The sequence below is a fragment of the Tasmannia lanceolata genome, unplaced genomic scaffold (genome assembly GCF_043159265.1).
Source record: "Tasmannia lanceolata isolate RefF3 unplaced genomic scaffold, GAP_Taslan_0.1 ptg000012l, whole genome shotgun sequence".
Lineage (NCBI taxonomy): Eukaryota > Viridiplantae > Streptophyta > Magnoliopsida > Canellales > Winteraceae > Tasmannia > Tasmannia lanceolata.
This window is the reverse complement of record NW_027518689.1, coordinates 1787499-1807673: the sequence shown is the minus strand read 5'-3', so window position 1 is coordinate 1807673 and position 20175 is coordinate 1787499. Positions and strand designations below refer to the sequence as shown.

At 37.5% G+C, this 20175-nt stretch overlaps 1 protein-coding gene across 1 annotated transcript; it reads left to right on the top strand.

Moving 5' to 3' along the window:
• Positions 1-364: 364 nt before the first annotated feature.
• CAT2 (cationic amino acid transporter 2) lies at positions 365-17960 on the top strand. The gene is made up of 14 exons (XM_077391612.1): positions 365-972; positions 4330-4531; positions 4819-4903; positions 8122-8262; positions 8344-8462; positions 8586-8682; positions 9378-9550; positions 9710-9776; positions 15367-15525; positions 15719-15968; positions 16157-16265; positions 17064-17176; positions 17274-17349; positions 17527-17960. Exons 1-14 carry the CDS (start codon positions 825-827, stop codon positions 17681-17683), a joined length of 1896 nt encoding a protein of 631 aa, XP_077247727.1. The 5' UTR covers positions 365-824; the 3' UTR covers positions 17684-17960.
• The last annotated feature ends 2215 nt before the right edge of the window (positions 17961-20175 follow it).

The window sequence follows — 20175 nt, the reverse complement described above, 5'->3', positions numbered from 1 at the left end:
AAGCATTCCTAATGTTTTCAATAACAAATCCTGGCCTCAAGTGGTTGCCAAATTTTACTATAGTTAACGAAGCTGAACCTATCTAGACCGTTCATTTTAATCAATGAATTATTCATCGGACGGCCAAGATTACATAATCCATGAAATCTTGCATTTTGTTTAATTCATTAAAAAACTGTGACTTTCACCACTAAGATTGTGCCACGTATAGCGTATGGATAGGATATCAATCAAGTCACGCATGGGCCCATCCTTCATTCATTCTCCCTAGCTTTTTGGCCATCTTTCTCACCTTGAAAGCAGACACTGCCGCAATAATTGGATTCTATGAATCTATCTGTTTAACCAGTCGGTCAAAACAAGGAAAAATCATTCAACCCAGAGTAAAATTTTCAGCAATCTCTATAAAACAGTGGGTTTGGCCAGGGATATTTTCAGCCCCTCCTCTCCCCTCCCTCTCAGTAACATACCTTCACAAGGCAGAAAAGGAGACCAATATCTTGTTTGAAACCAGAGGAGGGAGGGGCCTTTTGTGCCCTAATTTTTCTAGGTTTTGCTTAAATTGCCTCGTTGTGCCCTCCTTTTTCTGGGTTTTGCTTCAATTGCTTGATTTTTTGAGAGATATAGGGGAGGGGCCTTTTGTGCCCTAATTTTTCTGGGTTTTGCTCCAATTGCCTTCTTGAAAATAACCCTTTTCTGGGTTTGCCTGTTTATGCCCTAATTTTTCTGGGTTTTGCTTCAATTGCTCGATTTCTTGAAAATACCCTCCTTTTCTGGGCTTTTGATATTTTGAAGCAAAGGTCATAGGGGGATTAGGGTTTTCGATGGGAGTTGATGATTTTCAGAGGGGTGGGGGGACTTCGTGGGGATTTCGAAGTTTGATAAGGAGAAAACAGGTTGATTCGGCTCATGTGAGGCAGTCTGGTCAGCAATTAGCAAAGGAATTATCTATTCTTCAGCTTATTGCAATTGGTATAGATTTTCTTTTCTTTTCTTCCTTCTTTCAATTTTTTGCTTTTTATTTATGATGGTAGGGGTATTTTTGTTGATGGGTTTGTTTTGTTTCTCAGCTCATTTTGCTGTTATCTTTTCTTTTCTTACTTTTTTTTTAAATTCAAGGATTTTGGGATTTTCTATTGTTGTTGGTATTTTCATCTTGCAGTTCTAATTTTGTTTTTCTTCTTTTATGGTTTACGTTTGCTTGAGGTATCTGAATGTCTATTTGTGGGTTGGCTTTGTTTTTATATGTTTTTTTTTTTTTTTTTGAAATGGCAAAATATATTGATAAAACAGAACCAAGATTGTCCTAAGAATACAAAGGGAAAGGAAAAACAAAAACAACATGCAAAATACAATTAAGGCGGTAAATAATCGAACCACTCTAGACCCTGCCTAATGACCCCAGATTTAGCTAGACCATCAGCTTCTTCAGTAGCTGATCTTCTAACAAGGGCAAAAGAAATCTCCGATCCTGACACCCAATCCGTTATCTCCTCAATAAAGCTGAGAAATCTCCATGGAGGAGGAGCTTTACCAGCAAGCCATCTGATAACATTGGATGAATCCCCTTCCACAATCACCTTATCCAAGACATGTCTTTCAATGTGAAGGATACCATAATACGTTGCTTTTACTTCAGCCTCTGACGAAAAAAGAAATCCCATTCGGACCGGAGAACGCCCACTCCACAACACCTACATGATCCCTCATCAGGCCACCAAAACCTAAAGAACTCGGATTTTCAAAGGATGCTCCATCCACATTTAGCTTGCAGAAACCTACGGGTGGTGGAACCCACTTTTGAATTGCCTTTGGCTTTTTTAATCCTTCCATACAGATGAAATCCCATCTTTCCCACAAATCATAAGCCGACACGAATCTGAAGGCTTTTCCATAAAAAATCCTACCATTTCTTTTTTTCCATACCGACCACCATAGAGCTAAAAGGCAAATTCTCCACAGCACCTTCCCTTTCTTTTTCCAAGAGACAAAATCCCAACATTCCAAAAGAATAGGGATTGATTTAGGGAAAACCCATTGGATACCAAATCTTACCAAGACTAAACCCCATATCACCCTTACTACTTTACAATGCATAAACAAATGATCAATAGATTCTCCATCCTCCAGACATAACGGACAGTGATCAATCAACCATAAAACCCTTCTTCTCAAAAACTCAATGGTTTGGATACGCCCACTACTAACAGACCAACCAAAAAATGACACTCTAGGGGGGCATTGAAAGGACCAAACCTTAGCCACAAAAGAATCATCACCACCCGGAACAATCTTAGCATATACAGATTTCACAGAGAAGATTCCGGAGGAATTCCAAATCCAGATTCTTTTATCCTCACCGGATTTCTTAATATAGCATTTCTCGATCACCTCAAACAAGGAAGATGATAGATCCTCTAATTCTCGTTCAAAAAAAATTCTTCTAAACCGTGGATACCAGATCATTTTCTGATCCACTCTTTCAAAATAGTCGCACACAAAAGCATTCTTGTCTGCAGCCACTCTCAGTAAATTTGGAAATAGCGAACCCAAGGGCTCATTTGCACACCAAACATCATGCCAGAACCTGATACACCTTCTAGAATACACTCTGAACTTGCAACCCGTTCTAAACACATTTCTAATGCGTAGGACATCCCTCCAAATCGTAACCCCTCTTCTCTCGATAGCATCATCCGATTCCCAGTTACCAGAAAGCACCTCGTACTTACTCCCAATTACTCTAACCCACAGGACCTGATCCTCCTCCCCAAACTGCCATAACCACTTGCACAACAATGCAGAGTTGAAATCCTTAATTTTCCTAATTCCCAATCCACCTTTTCTAATCAGAGCACAAACCTTCTCCCATTTAACCAATGGGAAACCCTTCTTTTCATTCGACCCCCCCCCCCCCCCCCCCGACACAAAAAAAAAAAGAAAAATAGAAAAAAAAAGAAACCTTCGTTGTATCTTCTCTATCCTCAACCCCACACTTACAGGGCATTTAAATAGCGATAGGAAGTGAACAGGAAGATTTGCCAAAACTGCCTTAACTAGGCTTTGTTTTTATATGTTATTTTGGGGTTTGCTGTTTGTAGTAATTCAACACTGAGACTAAGTCTTAATTGATGTATTTATGCCGACCAATTGCTCATTTTTTGCTCGTTGTATTTGAGTTGGTATGTTTTTTGGTCTGTGTTTCTTGCATCTTGTTGCTTTAAGCCTTTACCAGTTTGTGAAAGTTTAGGCCACCTTTGATTTGATGTTAAATTTCTGTTTTTTGCTGAATTTTCATTATATCTTTTCCTCTATATGTAAAAATGAGTTGTTGCAGCCTGCTGGTTTGTGTTTAGAATTTGAATTGATATTATTCATATTCAATTGCTTTAATTGTAATTTAGGTTTTGTGTGTTGTGTTTGTTCAGAGCTTCTGTTGGACTAGGCTTTGTTTTTATATGTTATTTTGGGGTTTGCTGTTTGTAGTAATTCAACACTGAGACTAAGTCTTAATTGATGTATTTATGCCGACCAATTGCTCATTTTTTGCTCGTTGTATTTGAGTTGGTATGTTTTTTGGTCTGTGTTTCTTGCATCTTGTTGCTTTAAGCCTTTACCAGTTTGTGAAAGTTTAGGCCACCTTTGATTTGATGTTAAATTTCTGTTTTTTGCTGAATTTTCATTATATCTTTTCCTCTATATGTAAAAATGAGTTGTTGCAGCCTGCTGGTTTGTGTTTAGAATTTGAATTGATATTATTCATATTCAATTGCTTTAATTGTAATTTAGGTTTTGTGTGTTGTGTTTGTTCAGAGCTTCTGTTGGATTGTTGAAATCTTGTTGAAGACAGGTTTTTTTTTTGTTTCTGAATTTGGAAATCATTACAATCTTTGAGCATGTTAGTTCTGTATTTTGGATTGCATGTATTCCATAATACAAATTAAAAGAGATATGTGCTACATGTATAAAATTGACGTCCTTATGTTTTGAATATGTAATAAAACTCTAACTTGCTTTCCCGATGTATTGGCAGAACTTCAGATCTGACCGTTTCTGCTTTCATAGACTGATGTGTTTTTTTTTTTCTTTTTTTTGTTCATTTAATTATATATATATTTTTATAATGAATGGCTCCGGAAGCACTTTAGGCTGTGTTTTCATGATGAATTGGACTGTAATTCTGTCTTCTTCTGAGCTCCTAGTTATAACTGTTGTGATTTTCATTTCGCTGGTCTTTCTATAGACGACCTCATGAGTACTCCAGGATTAAACATTCGGTTTTGTTTACATATATCTAGTGGTACCATTGAACCATAGTTCTCTGATCAGGTGTTGGATCAACCATCGGAGCTGGGGTTTATGTTCTTGTTGGAACAGTTGCTCGAGAGCATTCGGGACCAGCTCTAACCATTTCCTTTCTGATAGCTGGAATAGCAGCTGCCCTTTCAGCATTTTGCTATGCAGAGCTGGCGAGCCGTTGCCCATCTGCGGGAAGTGCCTATCATTATTCATACATATGTGTTGGAGAAGGGTAATGTAAACATTTTTCATTTTCAACATTGCTTAGTTCTAGTGCTACATATTTCCAGATTTGCACTTTTTCACCCAAGTTGGTCTAATATTTGTTAGTAAGGAGATAGCTGTATATCATTTTTCAAAAAACGGAGAAAGCTGTATATAAGCATGTACGAGCTACAGTGATTAAAATGTTTCGCAGATAGACTTGGAAACTTTGCACTCTTAGAAGAAATTTTTGCACTGTTGTCTTACTATTATCTTTTTTATAGTGATTCCCTTCCATGTTGTGATTGTTTCCAGTATTGCTTGGCTGATCGGTTGGGCTCTCATATTGGAATATACAATTGGTGGAGCAGCTGTTGCACGTGGCATATCCCCGAATTTGGTACAGTAGATTTTCATTAGCTCAAAGCTTCCTTCTCTCAAATTAGAGTAAATTATGAATAATGATGATTGTTCCATGGTAGAGTGTAATTTACTGTTTTTTCATGCATTCATTGACAAATTCCTGTGGCATTGTTCCATTAAAACTCAATTATATTTCCGGTAGAAGTTACTGATTATTTGTCATCGGAAATACATTTCTTTCAATCGTCCTGTTTTCTAATAAGTTTTATAGGCAGCAGGCCTTTATGTTCTTCTATCTATAATTTTATGTCCATGACTGCCTTGGTTGTGGATCAGTGTACACTTTTGATGTTTCTTTTTGACACCATTCAAAAAAATCAAAAATGAAAAGAAAAGGAAGGGCCTCAAGGCCCATTTTAGAGTCCAGTGCAATTGGACCATGATTTAACGCCGGTTTAGCAATATCCAACTGAAAATTGTTGAAAAATATGTTACCTGCTCGTCCCACTATCAAATTATCAATCTATCCAAGATACTCATTATATGCTCTTACTATTTATTTTACCTAGTGACTTTGAAGGTCCGACCATATGATTTAACACCGGTTTAGCAATATCCAACTGAAAATCATTGGAAAATATGCTACCTACTCATCCCACCATCAATCTATCGAAGATACTCATTATATGCTCTTACTGGTTGTTTTACCTAGTGGATTTTGAAACTCCGACCATAAATCCACAACTTGATTTCTCTGCACAAATTTAGGGTTCACTTGGCTGCACTGAATTTGATTTTAAGGGGAAGTCAATTTAGGGGGTGCTGATTTACACTGTTTGGATGGGTGGAAGGAATCTGAATATATAGAGACCTACAAGCATTTAGAGGAAAATTGATCGATGATCCCGAGGACAAGTCACCAGCATCAGCGCATTGCATGGATGAGTGGTTCCTACAAGCAGAGCCATCTGGAGGCAAGTGGGGTGTGGCAATAGAGCATATGAATGCAGCAAAACGTGCATATGTGTGAGGGATGGGGAATGACATGGACGAGACAGAGGTTGCGATCGACGGTAAGGGCAAACATTGAGTTGAGGAGGCAGCGGCATTGTCCACAACAGAGCGGTGGGTGGGGTTGACAACACACAATAGTTGAACCAGTTGGCGATTTGTCTATGATGGTGATGGAGTTATGGACCGCCATTAGTACGATTCCTTCCCAATTGGAGCATTGTCTTAGTAAATTTACTTATCTTTTAATCTCTTATCTTAGGTCTCCTATGTAGCATTGACACAAATGTTGCAACTATAAGTGTGGAAGGTAGATGTTCCTTCATGAGCAACAGTTGTATCTTACACTCTGCTATGATGGATACTCCTCTCTTGTGAATCATTGGGTTCATTACTGCACTGCGTTGGATTTCTAATTCTCAACTCCTGCTTACCTCTGCTAGGGCAGCTCTCCTCTCCCCAAACCTAAAGAGCTCGTCGAGGACTAGCCCACCTCCAGAGCAATTGATTGATGGTCTCACCTATTTAATGTGTCACTTATTTCAAATTAACTATCATGCTTTGCTTGCTAATGTTGCATATGTGCAATTATAATTTTTAGCATGTCTTAGAGATGTTATTTTAAAATTATTATTCAATTTTTTTGAATGGCAACAATTTATTAAAGAAATAGGAGCAAACACCCAAGGACTGAGGTGATCGATATAATCCAAACTGTCAAACAACCAATTAATCCAAAAGCTTAAGTTGTTGGAGATGGCGTTATTTAACACTCCCCCTCGTGTGGCCTCTGTTTTTAGGGTTGTCCTACACGTAGCACATGTGGTCCCTCTTTTTGAGTTGGCCATTACATGTGGATTTTTTTAATATTAAGGAGCTTGAACCAAGGCCAATTGCTCTGATACCATGTCAAACAACCAATTACTTCAAAAGCTTATGTTGGAGATGGCGTTATTTAATCTTCAATACTTTAACACAAACCAAAAACAAAAAGGACAAAAATTGAGGGAATTAAAGAGGAAGAAAGTCGAATAGCTCCATATCAGGTTTAAACAACTAGAGCGAGCTAAGTGATCCATGTCACTATTCACAGACCGCCAAGAATGCAGCTACATCCATTTTACGTATATGCATATGAATATATGATGAATATGATGACTAGATGCTTCTGCAATAAGAATCCCTATGGAAGTTAGTTATACAGGCTAGTAAATGCATATATACTCCTTGTTTAAATCACTTTGCTACTAATCTTAGCCGTGAATTCGTCATTTGTTTAATCATTCCTAACTCCTAAGTATCTATCTAAACACCCATTTGCAGCATATATACTTCAAACCCAGTGATCAGTCAACCAATTTCCATCTATTTCCCATAATTGTATGTATTTTCTCAATAACTACTTCCGTCCAAAAAGCTAGCCAGTGGAAGACATATCATCCTTAAAGATCAATGGATCATTCTAAATCAAATACGTGAAAGAAATCAGGACCGTCAGTTTTTTCTTTTTGAGATCTTGGGCTTTGTCTTGATTTTGTTTCTTGTATGTTTGAACTATCAGCCTCTTAACGATGTGCATTTGTCTAGTGTTTGCATTTTTAAGTCACTGAGGCATTCTCAAAGAGCATGTCATCTCTAGATTTATAAAGTTACCTTTTGTAAGAGTAGAAACCTCTATGCTATGCTATTTTGATCATAGCCAATGAATTCCCATTATCCCTTTGGATCGGCTGACCTAACACATGCAAGACAGCCCACACTTTTGAATATTTGAAGTTAGGATATCTGTTTCTCCAGTCCAGTCTTTCTTCAGGAGCAATGTTGATACAGTGACTTGGATACAACAACCTGAAAAATTAGATATTAGACATGGCTGGATTGTAGTAGTTAAGACGTTATATTTGTCGACATGTAAACACTTCCTTGTCCCCATCTTTTTATTAATAAAATATTCTTCTAGTTTATGTTGTTGTGATACAGCAGCAAGGTTATCAGTAATAATAGTTTTGAACATTGTAGTACCTTAACTGTTCTATATTGTGGTTGGTATTGGTCGTTTGGTTGTATGTTTCATTCTGCAAAAGGCACTTGGTTATTTTAAAAGTAAGCTATTACAATGGATTCTTTTGAGTTTAATAACTTTGTAGGTTTCATGTATCACAAGCTTTCATGTGTAAACTCATTTAGAAGTGATTTTCAAACTTTCATGGGCAGTTTATGATAATCCATGTTTTATATGTTTAGGCCTTGTTTTTTGGAGGTCAAGATAGTCTGCCTGTTTTCTTAGCCCGTGTATACGTCCCTGGCCTTGATATTGTGTTTGACCCTTGTGCGGTGATTCTTGTTCTCATTGTCACCGGCCTCTTATGTGTGGGAATCAAGGAGGTACCCATTTAATAAACTTCTTTTTTCGGAATTTTAAAATGCCTTCTACTGCCATCAAATTCGATGCTTGATTTCCTACAGAGTTCTGCTGCACAAGCAGTCGTCACAACGGCAAATGTTTGTGTCATGGTTTTTGTCATCATAGCTGGTGGGTACCTTGGTTTTCAGACTGGATGGGCTGGATATGCTCTTCCTAGCGGGTAATTGAATTCTTGATATTCTTTCATTATATATGGCAGTTTGTGCTTCATAGGTTTTTTTTAATTTATTTTTACACTTTACAGTTGGTCAAAACCTTAATTTTGTTCTCTTTGAATCTTCAGATACTTCCCTTTTGGAGTAAATGGCATGCTTGCTGGGTCTGCAACTGTTTTCTTTGCATATATAGGTTTTGATTCAGTTGCCAGCACAGCTGAGGAGGTATTACATTGCTACTAGCAAGGTTCTGAAAATTGAAATCGAATCGTAAATCGTAACCGGGTTCGAATCTTATCAAATCGTAAATCGTAAGATTTTTTCATATTATATATAAAACTGAGAAAAATATAAATATAAAAAAGTAAAAAATAAGAATAAAATGAATAATTATTTATTTTTCAATCAAAACTATTAAATTAAATATAAAATTCCATGATTTGTAATCCAAACTTGCAGCCGTTATTGGTAGAAGTAGGAAGGATGGGGAGGAGAAGATGGAAAGAAGAGAAAAAAGGAGGAGAAGATTAGAGTTAGGGTTTTCTTTATTTGTTTTTAGGATATTAGTTGGGGCAGAGAGTTTATATACGATTTATTTCTTAGTTTCTAACCATAAAGGGCCCACCACAAAAAAAAAAAAAAAAAAAAAAAAGCGAACAAAAAAGAATTGTAAAAATTGCAAGATTCATAATCGAATCGTGCTTGAATCATACGTTTTTTACGAAAAACGATTCTTCCTTCCAATTTGAATCGTACGATTCTTCCTTCAATTGTGAATCGTATCATTTTAACATGGGCTATTGGTACCCTCGAACCTTTCTATTGAGAACGGATTCTTGTAGAAATTCAGTATGGTCAAGTAGGACTTGCATGTGAAAATTACCATGATCTCTTGTTCTGAAATTATATATCCATCGCAGGTGAAGAATCCTCAGCGTGATCTGCCACTGGGTATAGGAATTGCACTGTCTATATGTTGCCTCTTATACATGCTGGTATCTGTTGTTATTGTTGGCCTGGTACCTTATTATGCAATGGATCCAGACACCCCAATTTCGTCTGCATTTGCCAGCCATGGGATGCAGTGGGCTGTGTAAGGAATAATTTACTTGCAAAATTTGATGATTTCAATTCAGATCCACTTCACAGTATAAATTTTCTGCTCTCTTGGTGAAGTTCTTTGTTTTGGCTTTAATTTTAGTAATTTATTTCTTTGTTCCAGCATTGATTTTTGTAATTTATTTAACTGTAGGTACGTCATCACGGCTGGTGCAGTTACTGCCCTTTGCTCAACCTTGATGGGTTCAATTCTTCCGCAGGTAAACAATCACCTACCAGGATGGATATCGAAGGCATTCATTACTGTCTTGTCTTAGATATATCTTGATTTTCCAATTCATTATGCAATTCCATGGTATACTCCCGACTTAGTTGTGTGCATAGTTATAAATTCTGTTCCGGTCGCCGTTCCGTTTTGGCTACTAGAACGGAACGTTTCGGTGTTTCGGCCGTTTCGTTCGGCGTTCCGTTCGAAACTTTCCGTTCCGCTCCGGCGAGGGGAATTAAAAAAAAAAAAGTTAAAAATATGAAAAAAAATCAGTGGGTATGGTGAATTTTTTGGAATTTTTGTTCCACTCCGACGAGGGGAATTTTTGGGAATTTTTTGAATCTTTTCGAATTTTTTGCAAAAAGACGAAAATAGCCCTCCAAACAGCACCCCGACGGTCATAAAACGAGGGTAAATATGTAAAATACACTCCCCAACAGCCGTACGGGCATTTCTGTAATTTTTTGGATTTGTTTTGAATTTTTTTAATTTTTTCCAACTTTCCAACCCCATTCCGGCCGGAATAGGGGGTTTCGCCCATTCCGGCCGGAATGACCGGAACGGAAAATATAGGCATTCCGTTCCGGAATCCGGACCGGAACCGGAATTCCGGTGCGTTCCGGCTGGAACGGAACGGAATTGATAACTATGGTTGTGTGTGTTTCAATCACTTTTGAAAATCCGTATTTTATAATTGAAATCCTATGATCCAACTCAAATCTTATAGAACTAAGTACTGACCCACAAGTCAACTTGAAACATATTTGACAAAGATTATTCATGAATCGTACAATACTGAAAATGGAATGCATGCAGTTTGATCATCTTGATTGATTTCAAGATTAGTTTATGGATTTATAAATATGAAAGAGAACTGTTGGTCTGAAATGAAAGAACAAAAATTGATTCATGAAGGTTCAATCATTGTTTTGAAAATCTTACGATTTACGGTTCGATTTACGATTCGATTTACGATTCTTAGGCAAAACGATTTGAATCCCATGATTGAATCTTAATTTGTATGAATCTTACAATTTTTTATTGAATCTTGCGATTAGATCGTAAATCGTACGATTAATGCGATTTATCCAAATTAAGTTCTTTCTGTTACCATTCAAAAAAAAAAAAGTTTCTGTATAAAAGAAAATATGTCTTTCTTTCAAAAGACCTCATTTCCTTTTTATATTACAAGAAGCCTCTGAAATCCCTCTCCTTAGAAGGAAGAAGACAGAGGAGGAGTAGGACTTCGAACGAATCAAACCAGTAGAGCGCAAAGCATTTGTTGAGGGCATTAATCACATCGAGGTGGGAGTCGAGGTGGGAGACTACCATCATAAGGACAACATTGATTCCCATCTTTTATGATTGATATTTGTCATTTGATGTTTGAGACTTTGAGAATTGATATGATCTTGTGTCTTTTTTTAAAGATTATTAACTAAGATGCATGGGTTTGGATGAGAATTAGATGATTAGTATGTGTCAAGTTTGTCAGCAAACCATTCATATTACAATATTGAATGCTAATCATAGTAGTTTCTGTTTGAATTAATGAATTTGGATGAAAAATGAATAATTGGCTATTTTTATTCTTTAATTTATTTATAATTTTTTATTATACATATTTTTTATATTTTTTAATGAATCTTACAATTTACGATCTGATACGATTTGACCCCTATTACGATTTACGATTCGATTCCGATTTTCAAAACATTGGGTTCAATTACTGAATCACTTCCCAATGTTATGTTCCTGGTTCGTTTAGATAATGAAGATCTGATTCTAGGTCACACCTTCGACTGGTACTCCCAGGGAGTCTCACTTCTATGGCTTGATGTTCCGCTCTTAATTGAATGTCGGGGAAGGGCTGATTGACTGATGCTGCAGTTTTTCATGCTGGTCCATCCGAGTGTGTATCGCTTTCTTACTCATAAGTGTTCTGCCGGCATAAAAGATTGAATTTAGTAGGTGGCCATCATGCAATCTATTCAAGTTCCCGGGTGGTCTCATGAGGGAAGATTTAAATGAGATGGGTCAGACCACTAGGGGCACGAGCTATTTTTGTTAGAAATATTGATCCTACGTGTGCACCCGGTCAGGAGTTGGCTATGGTTCATCAACTTTTGTACTAGGAGCTAGCGAGATTGGTGTTTATCCCCACAATCTCTCGAGTCTTCTTACATACAAAGGATTTACTTGTTACTAATACAGTCTAGCCTCTATTCTTCCTTAGATCCCTTGTTTCACTCTGGTAGTATCGTAGATCTGGACTCGCATTCTAAGACTTCTCTTTCCAAAGATGTGTGGCATTTTGAGTACTTTTTATAGTTCGTTATATGGTTCATTACTATATAAATGCCTAAAAATTAATTTCATGTATTCTGAAGAGAGGGAAATTTGAATGATGATGTGGACCTTCCATCGGGTGGGCTCCACCGTGGAGGCTCACATAGCAAAGACATTTTTATTTTCTTTTGAGAAATAACATGAGATCTTATCCAAGAAAAAAACAAGTACAAAAAAAAAAAAAAAAAAAACTTCAAAACAAGTCTCACAGATGAGATAATCTATGTATGCGATCGACCTACCTTGCTGAATGTGATTACCAGTTTATTTCTATTCTTCAGTGTGTATGATATGCCCGAAAGCACATCCCTAGTGGGGATCCTTAGGACAGATAATCTGGGTCACTGCTGAGGAGGTCAACAGACGTTTGGTCCGATAATTTAGTTTCAAAAAAAACTTTAGGCCACGTTTGGATACCTTGTGTTTTTTGTATTTGGATTTAGATTTGAGTTTTGGATACAAAATACATCAATCATCCTCATGCTCATGTTGTACGAGAGAGGGAGGGAGGGATGTCTCGCTGCTGCGGCAGCAAGGTCAAGGAGCAGCGAGGGTGAAGGTAATTGCCACAAATATTGATTTCCAAATAATGTCTTGCTGAACAGATTTGAAAATTGAATTAAAAATTAAGACATCTGTAAAAAGGTGGGGGTGGCACCAATTGAGGAGAAGATGAGAGAGCATCGCTTAAGATGGTTTGGGCATATCCAACGTAGGCCTTTGGATGCTCCAGTGAGAAGAAGTGACTCGTGCCAAGTTGGAGTAAAAAGAGGTAGGCGTAGACCGAAAACAATTTGGGTAGAAACAGTGAGGAAAGACTTGAGGGCTAGGAACATAACAGAGAACATGACCTTGGGTAGGATAGCATGGAAGAAAATGACCCATAGACGAACCCAACTAGTGTCAGGATTAGACTTAGTCAATTTGAATTTGAACCTCGTAGATCCGTTCACTTTCTTCATGAAAATTTTCTAAAGGATTCATTAGCCGACCCCAACTAGTTTGGGACAAAGTCTTAGTTGAGTTGAGTGGAGTTGAGTAGAATAGATTTGAAAATCGGATTTTTTTTACTATTGTAGCTGATTTGGAAATCTATGGATCTGATCCAGTTCCAAATCTCAACTGCCAATGTGAGAAATCCAAATCTAAATCTTGTGGCTATCCAAACGCGGCCTTAATGAATTTAAAGTTAGTTTCAATTTACAGAGATTTATCTTCCCACATTCTTTCAAGTATTTCCCTTTCTTTTGTTAAATTTCTAAAATAACTTTAGGCCTCCGTTTGGATGCCGAGAAGATTTTGATTTGGATTTCTCACACTTGCAGCCCATTTTGCTTTGTGATTTGGATCTGGATTAAATCTTTGAATTTCCAAATCAGCGACTGATAGTGAAAAAATCAGATTTCCAAATATGCTGTGGAAATAAGTAATTGGAAATCCACAGATCTGGCAGTTTCCTTTACCCACTATGCTCCTCAACCTCTCCCCTCCAGTAGGAAGTACCCCTTTCCTTCTCTGTCTCCCTCAACATGAGCTGGCGGATCTATTCATTTTGTATTCAAAACTCAATTCCAAATCCAAATACAAAATATGAGGTATCCAAACGGGTGTCATTCATTAAGGGCCCGTTTGGATACCTCATAGTTTGTATTTGGATTTGGAATTGAGTTTTGAATACAAAATGAATAGATCCGCCAGCTCATGTTGAGGGAGAGAGAGAGGGAAGGGGGTACTTTCTACTGGAGGGGAGAGGTTGAGGAGCAAAGAGGGTGATGGAAACTGCTAGATCTGTCAATTTCCAGTTACTTATTTCCACAGCATATTTGGAAATCTGTTTTTTTTCACCGTCAGTCGCTGATTTGGAATTCCAAGGATTTGATCCGGATCCAAATCACAATGCAAAATGGGCTGCAAATGTGAGGAATCAAAATCTTCTCGGCATCCAAACGGGCTCTTAGTTTCAATTTACAGACATTTGTGTGTGGAAGCATTGGACTGATCTGTATGCTTTCCTTAAAGCAGGATTTTAGAAAAGTGCAATTCAATTCATATGTTGTGAACTCACCAGATTTATGTATAGTGACAGAACTGAGATGCCATGGTTTTTAGTCTTTTATCATTTAGCAGTTGACAGATGCAGTCGGTCTCACTTAATGATGCTCGCTTTACATGTTTTATCATTCGATCTAGTGTGAAATTAATTTGTCTCCCCCAAGGAATATTGGAATACTATGGAGGATATGATTCCAGCGAGAAACTTGAAGCGTCTTCTTGTTTAATCAGCGCTTTTAAAGTTAGTAGATTACCACTGGGATTAGGAATATCATTTCATTGTTCTGTTATCAAATCACTGAGTTATGGATCAATCTACAAGAAGGGACTAGTTCAGACTATATGACTGTTAATTCTATGTTGCATGGATATTTCTAAAGAAGCAAATTATATCCCACATGGACATAAGATCCTGACACTCCATGGATTTGACTGCAATTATGAAACTTTTATACCGAAAATAAAAATATTAGATCAACATGTCCTATTAAACATCCCATTATGTGGCCAGTTTTAATCACCTGGACATAAGATCCTGATACTCCATGCATACCGGATAAGCCATTCCCGTACACCCATTGCCGATCACCACTGGCAAGGATAGAGGTGCAGTCGATTGCCACCATGTTCTCTGCGTCCACTGCCAGAACAATGACAATGATGAGGTCTCCACATGGGGGAAGAGGTGATAACGGGAGAGAAGTTTTTGGGTTTCGGTGGTGAGGAAAGGGTAGGGACAGTTTGTAGATATTGATTTCTCAGCTCAGCCCTGAGATTTAAATATGTAGAGTTTCAGTGATTAGTTTGTTCTGGAAGCCCAACCCTCCATCTCTCTAAGAAAAACACCCCACTTCATGCAATCTCTCTTTTATCTCTCCCAAACACTTCAATCTTCTTCCCTTTTCAGCAAACAATCCAGGGCAAATTTATCCCTGTGAGGGTTGGACTTGTAGCTTTATTGGTTGAGGCTTTGTACCTCAACCTTGAGGTTGCAGGTTCAATCCCAGCTTACCCACCGAATTAAAAAAAAATTATCCCCTTGCCAAACAACCCCATTAGGGTCACATTTTCGCCCTTTTAGCATAGCATCTGAGTTCTGTTGTGCAATGTGATATGGAAGCTTAATTCTCGTGCATAGCACTCACTGATACAGATTTCCTGCACTGTTTGTGTTTACTCAGCCGAGAATACTCATGGCTATGGCTAGAGATGGATTACTACCACCATTTTTCTCAGATGTTAACAAGCGCACCCAAGTTCCTGTAAAGAGCACCATAGTGAGTGGGATCTGCGCTGCAATCTTGGCTGCTTGTATGGATGTCTCTCAGTTAGCTGGAATGGTAAGAACTAAGTTTTACTGTACAGATTTATTGTGGAACGAGACTTTGGAATGGTTGTACTATGCTTTTGTAAGTGTTAAAAATGAAATGATAGTGGGAGAAGCAACATATTGGTATCAAATTCTGCGTCAATTCTCTTGTGAAGCTTGAAAATTGGATTTGCTTAAGTTGTGTGGGTGCTCTTTTAATGCAGGTAAGTGTGGGGACGCTACTTGCATTCACAATTGTTGCAGTTTCAATTTTGATACTGAGATATGTCCCGCCGGATGAGGTACCTCTACCTCCATCACTTCAGGAATCAATTGATTCTGTGTCGCTACGGTATAGTACTCAGGAAAATGAGGACGGATCGAAAGATCTTGTTGTATCGAGTAAGGATGATAATCAACATTCACAAGACAGTGTGCTTTATCCGCCTCTCATTGTGAAGGAAGGTGCTAAAGGTACTAGAAAGTTAGATGCTAATAGCTTCACATCTGGTTTTTCTGCATGTCATCCTTATTTGTACCTATTAGACATTCCCACGTACTTATAGATAAGTTTTCTGCTGGTCTTATCTTTGTGGATTGGTTTTATGGTGTGTGTTTTTTTTTTGGTTAAGTGATTGTGTTTGTTACATTGGATGATGCAGACAAAATAAAGGAACAGGAGAGGAGAAGAATAGCGGCTTTCAACATTTCATTTGTGTGTGTTGGAGTGCTCCTACTCACTTCTGCAGCTTCAGCTGAATTCTTGCCGAGGCAAGTTATATATTGAAGCCCTTTCTATTCAACTTTTGTGATCTATTACCAATTTTGTCAAAATAATGAGTGCTTAATTCAAGGGTTAGTTCACAATCTATAACCAAATTATACACTCATACTGTGCTATACTAAAATAGGGGCGAATGTTTGACCAAATGTTTTAAGCTTGAATGCTTAGAGTGCTGTTGTATATCTCACATTATTGCTTCAAGTATCTCCAAGTTGGCCTACCACAGCGTACCCCACAGACGGAACATTATTTCTTCTATGAACCCAAATTTTAAAATCCTACATTTTACCATTCAGATATAAGATTTTGTCTGAAGAAAAAGGGTTTTTGATTCAATTTGAATCCAATTTGACAAAAATACCATATGAATCTTAGTGGCTTTAAGTTAAAACTAACTTATGGATTCATAGGAAATGAAGTCTAATTGCAAATAACATTATATAGCTGTTGTCTTTCTGACGTGTGATCAGTCTGGATGTTCTAATAGTTTATTGCTGCATGGAACTGTCATGCAATGTTAGAATATGGTTCGTTTAGCCAAATTATACACTACATACTTTTATTTGTTTTTTCAACTCCATTGATCTGCTCTTCCTAAGATTTACCTATTCAACTGCTATCCTCAAACAATAATTTCTGATTCAAGCCATTCAAAAAAAAAATTCTAATTCAATTATCAGAACATTGAATACGGGTTGGACCAGTGCAAGTCTAATAGTGATGCTGTAGTGACCGACTTGGGTGGTTGTGGTTCTTTTTAGTTCTGATTTGTAATTTTCTTACAGCCTAGTACGGTACCCGGTGTGCTTAGTTGGTGGCCTACTTCTTTCATGTGGTCTGATTGTTCTCTCTTGGATTGACCAAGATGATGGCCGACACAGCTTTGGACACACAGGAGGTTCATATAATGTTCTCATGTTTTGAGTTTTACACTTTGTTGCCCATTCTACTAGGTTCGAACTTATGATGCATGTTGAAAAATGTAACTTATGCAGGTTTCATTTGCCCGTTCGTTCCACTGCTACCCATCTCTTGCATTCTTATAAACGTTTACTTACTAATAAATCTCGGGTGAGTACCCAAACACCTTAGTGTTGTTGCTTCCATTCCCCGTCTACTTATTGCTCATCATTGGCTTCTTTATTTTTCGAGTGCTGGTTTTTTGTTTTGGATCAATTCCATGACCTTAAAGTACCATGCAGAAGGCCTATCCTAGTTATGGACTAATATTTCTTTTTAACTTCTCAGCACTGGTACATGGATCCGGGTCTCGGTATGGCTGTTAATTGGAGTGTTTCTATATTTATTCTACGGGCGAACCCATAGCTCGCTGACGGATGCTGTTTACGTTCCCACAGCCCACGCAGACGAAATCTTTAGAAGCTCTTCGGAACTTCTCGCTTAGAAGAATACTAACCACCTCAGTGAAGGTGTGAACCCTAGGCTTGTAGCATTTGTTGCATGAATCTTGCAATATTTTTCCCTTCAGGACTATTATATAATACACGAATTTGCATGGGAATTGAATCAGTCTTGCTTTGTACAGTGAAAACATTGGATTTGGTTATCCTCTGTAAAATTAATGTGAATTGTGAATAGATTGTTGTAATTGTAGCTTTAAAGGTAGAACAATTGTAAGGAGGTTCTTTTCTTGTCTTCAAGGAATAAAAATGGATTACTAATATCTTTGTAGCTTGGATGGTATTTCACAATCTTTGTATCAATTTTGCATATAAATCAAGGAAACAAAGGAGAAAAATTCAGGCATGCAGTAGGATTTGGTATCCTTTTCTGTTCTCTGCGTAAATAAACAAACTTGAAAATGTTTTTTGGTATCGGACCCAACATTGCTTTAAACTTTTGTACTTCAGAAACGGGTATGATGGCGGCTGTTTTGAGTAAAAAGGACATTGCCAGAGTTTCCAAAAAGTACCATGAGGCCCACTAGTGATCTAAATTGTCCATTTGTTGGGCTAAAACATAAATAACTTGTGCCCCAATAGTCTCGTATTCATCCTATATTGTTCTATCAAGTGTACTAGATAAAATATTCTCCATCTTTGCCATTCAAAAAAGAACAAATAAAATAAGAGATTGAACCTTACCTTCCCCATTCGATCATGGCTTACCTGCTAATAAATAAATAAATGGAAAAATTGCCAATGGGGGACACCAAAATATGAGAATTGCCAATGAGGGACTCTTTTGAAAAATTATTAGGGATTTGCTAGCGTCCCATAGAGGCTCATTTTTCAGCAGATTTTGTCTTCATTCATGAGGTGGCTGCTCCTCTTCAGCAGATTTTGTCTTCATTCATGAGGTGGCTGCTCTGACTTGCAACAGACCGTCTGTGAAATGTCTTCTGCAGTGGACGCTAGCAAATCCCAAATAGGGGTTATCGAGTACATAAACAGTGAAAACTTGACCAAAGTGCCCCTAAGGGTTATCAAGTCTATTATCAAGTACGTAAACTGGGATTATCAAGCTCATAAAGACTTGATAACCCCTTGTGAGACTCAAAACCTTGTTGAGAACTTGATATCCCCAGGTGAGATTTGATAACCATGTTTAGGTTAACTAGTTTATAACCCCTTTTTAGACTTGATAACCCCTAGGGGCATTTTGGTCAGGTTTTACCCAAATTCCGTTTTTGACCCATTTATAATTTTTCAAAATAGTGTTCCCAAGTCAAGAAAGGAGACGGCTATTTTGAGTAAAAATGGCATTGCCAGAGTTTACGTTTTTTTAAGTTTTGCTGAAAAGATGATAGCATAAGGTAAGATAAGATAGGTTTGCAGTGAGAGAAAGAGATTTAATAAGAGAGGAAAAGAGAGAGATAAGTTGTCATTTATAACAGGTCTTCAGGTAACTTGAGAATGGTTGAGAGAGAGAGAGAGATACTTAAATCGTTTTAGAGTTACAGAGGGAGAGGTAAAAAAAATCCTATTAGATAAGAAGAGAATTGTTAAGAGAGCTTTAGAAAAGGAGAGCAGTTTGGAAAGTGGAGAGATTTCTGCGCTCCAATGTTTTGATAAACATGTGCTCCACATGTTTGTCGTAACTGTAATATTCTTCTGACAGCCCTTTAAATACTACACGACGAAAAATAGAGCGCATGTTTATCAAAACATTGGAGCGCATAAATCATTTCCCTCTTTAATTGAAAAAAGGGTTATTGCCACATAAGATTTGGGAGAAGGGGAGAATGCCACATCATCATTGATATAGAGGTAATAGATATGGAGGGAAAAAAAATATTAATTTCTTATTTTGTTCCAGGAAATGTTTCGTTTTCTTTAAATTTTTGGGCTTCTGCTGCTGCCCATGAAAAATCATTTCCTTGTATTGTGACTAGGAAATCAATTTTAGGTAAGTCGTCTCTAAAATGTACACCATTATAAAAGGAAACTGATATTAGCACTACCATGTTTTGATAATTGCACTAAGCCATCTCGCCTTCTCTATAATTGCACTAAATCACTTTGTCTTTTATTTTTGACTAGCTGTCCCTCGTAAAATCCTATCACATTTATCATAACGGGCTGATATCCGCTAGACGGTGTTTTGATAATGGGATGACTCATCTTGTTTTACACTTTTTCCCACAAAGCAGTTGCCAAACAGTGGCTTTAATATCTCATTTACAAAAACAGATAAGGAAAATGAAATATTCACCCCCTTTTTCTTCCTCACTCCACTCTTGAACTGTAAAAAGAGTAGTCATAAATACAATAGAGAGGGTTGGCCCCGGGAAGACAAGGGGGTAGATAGCCTTATTTGCAATGACCAAAATTTAAGTGGTATCAAAACCTTAAGCCACAGTTCAATTGCTGAATAGAGTGGTAGAAACATGTCTAACAAAGCAACCTATGACTCTATGTTTGAATAAATAATAAA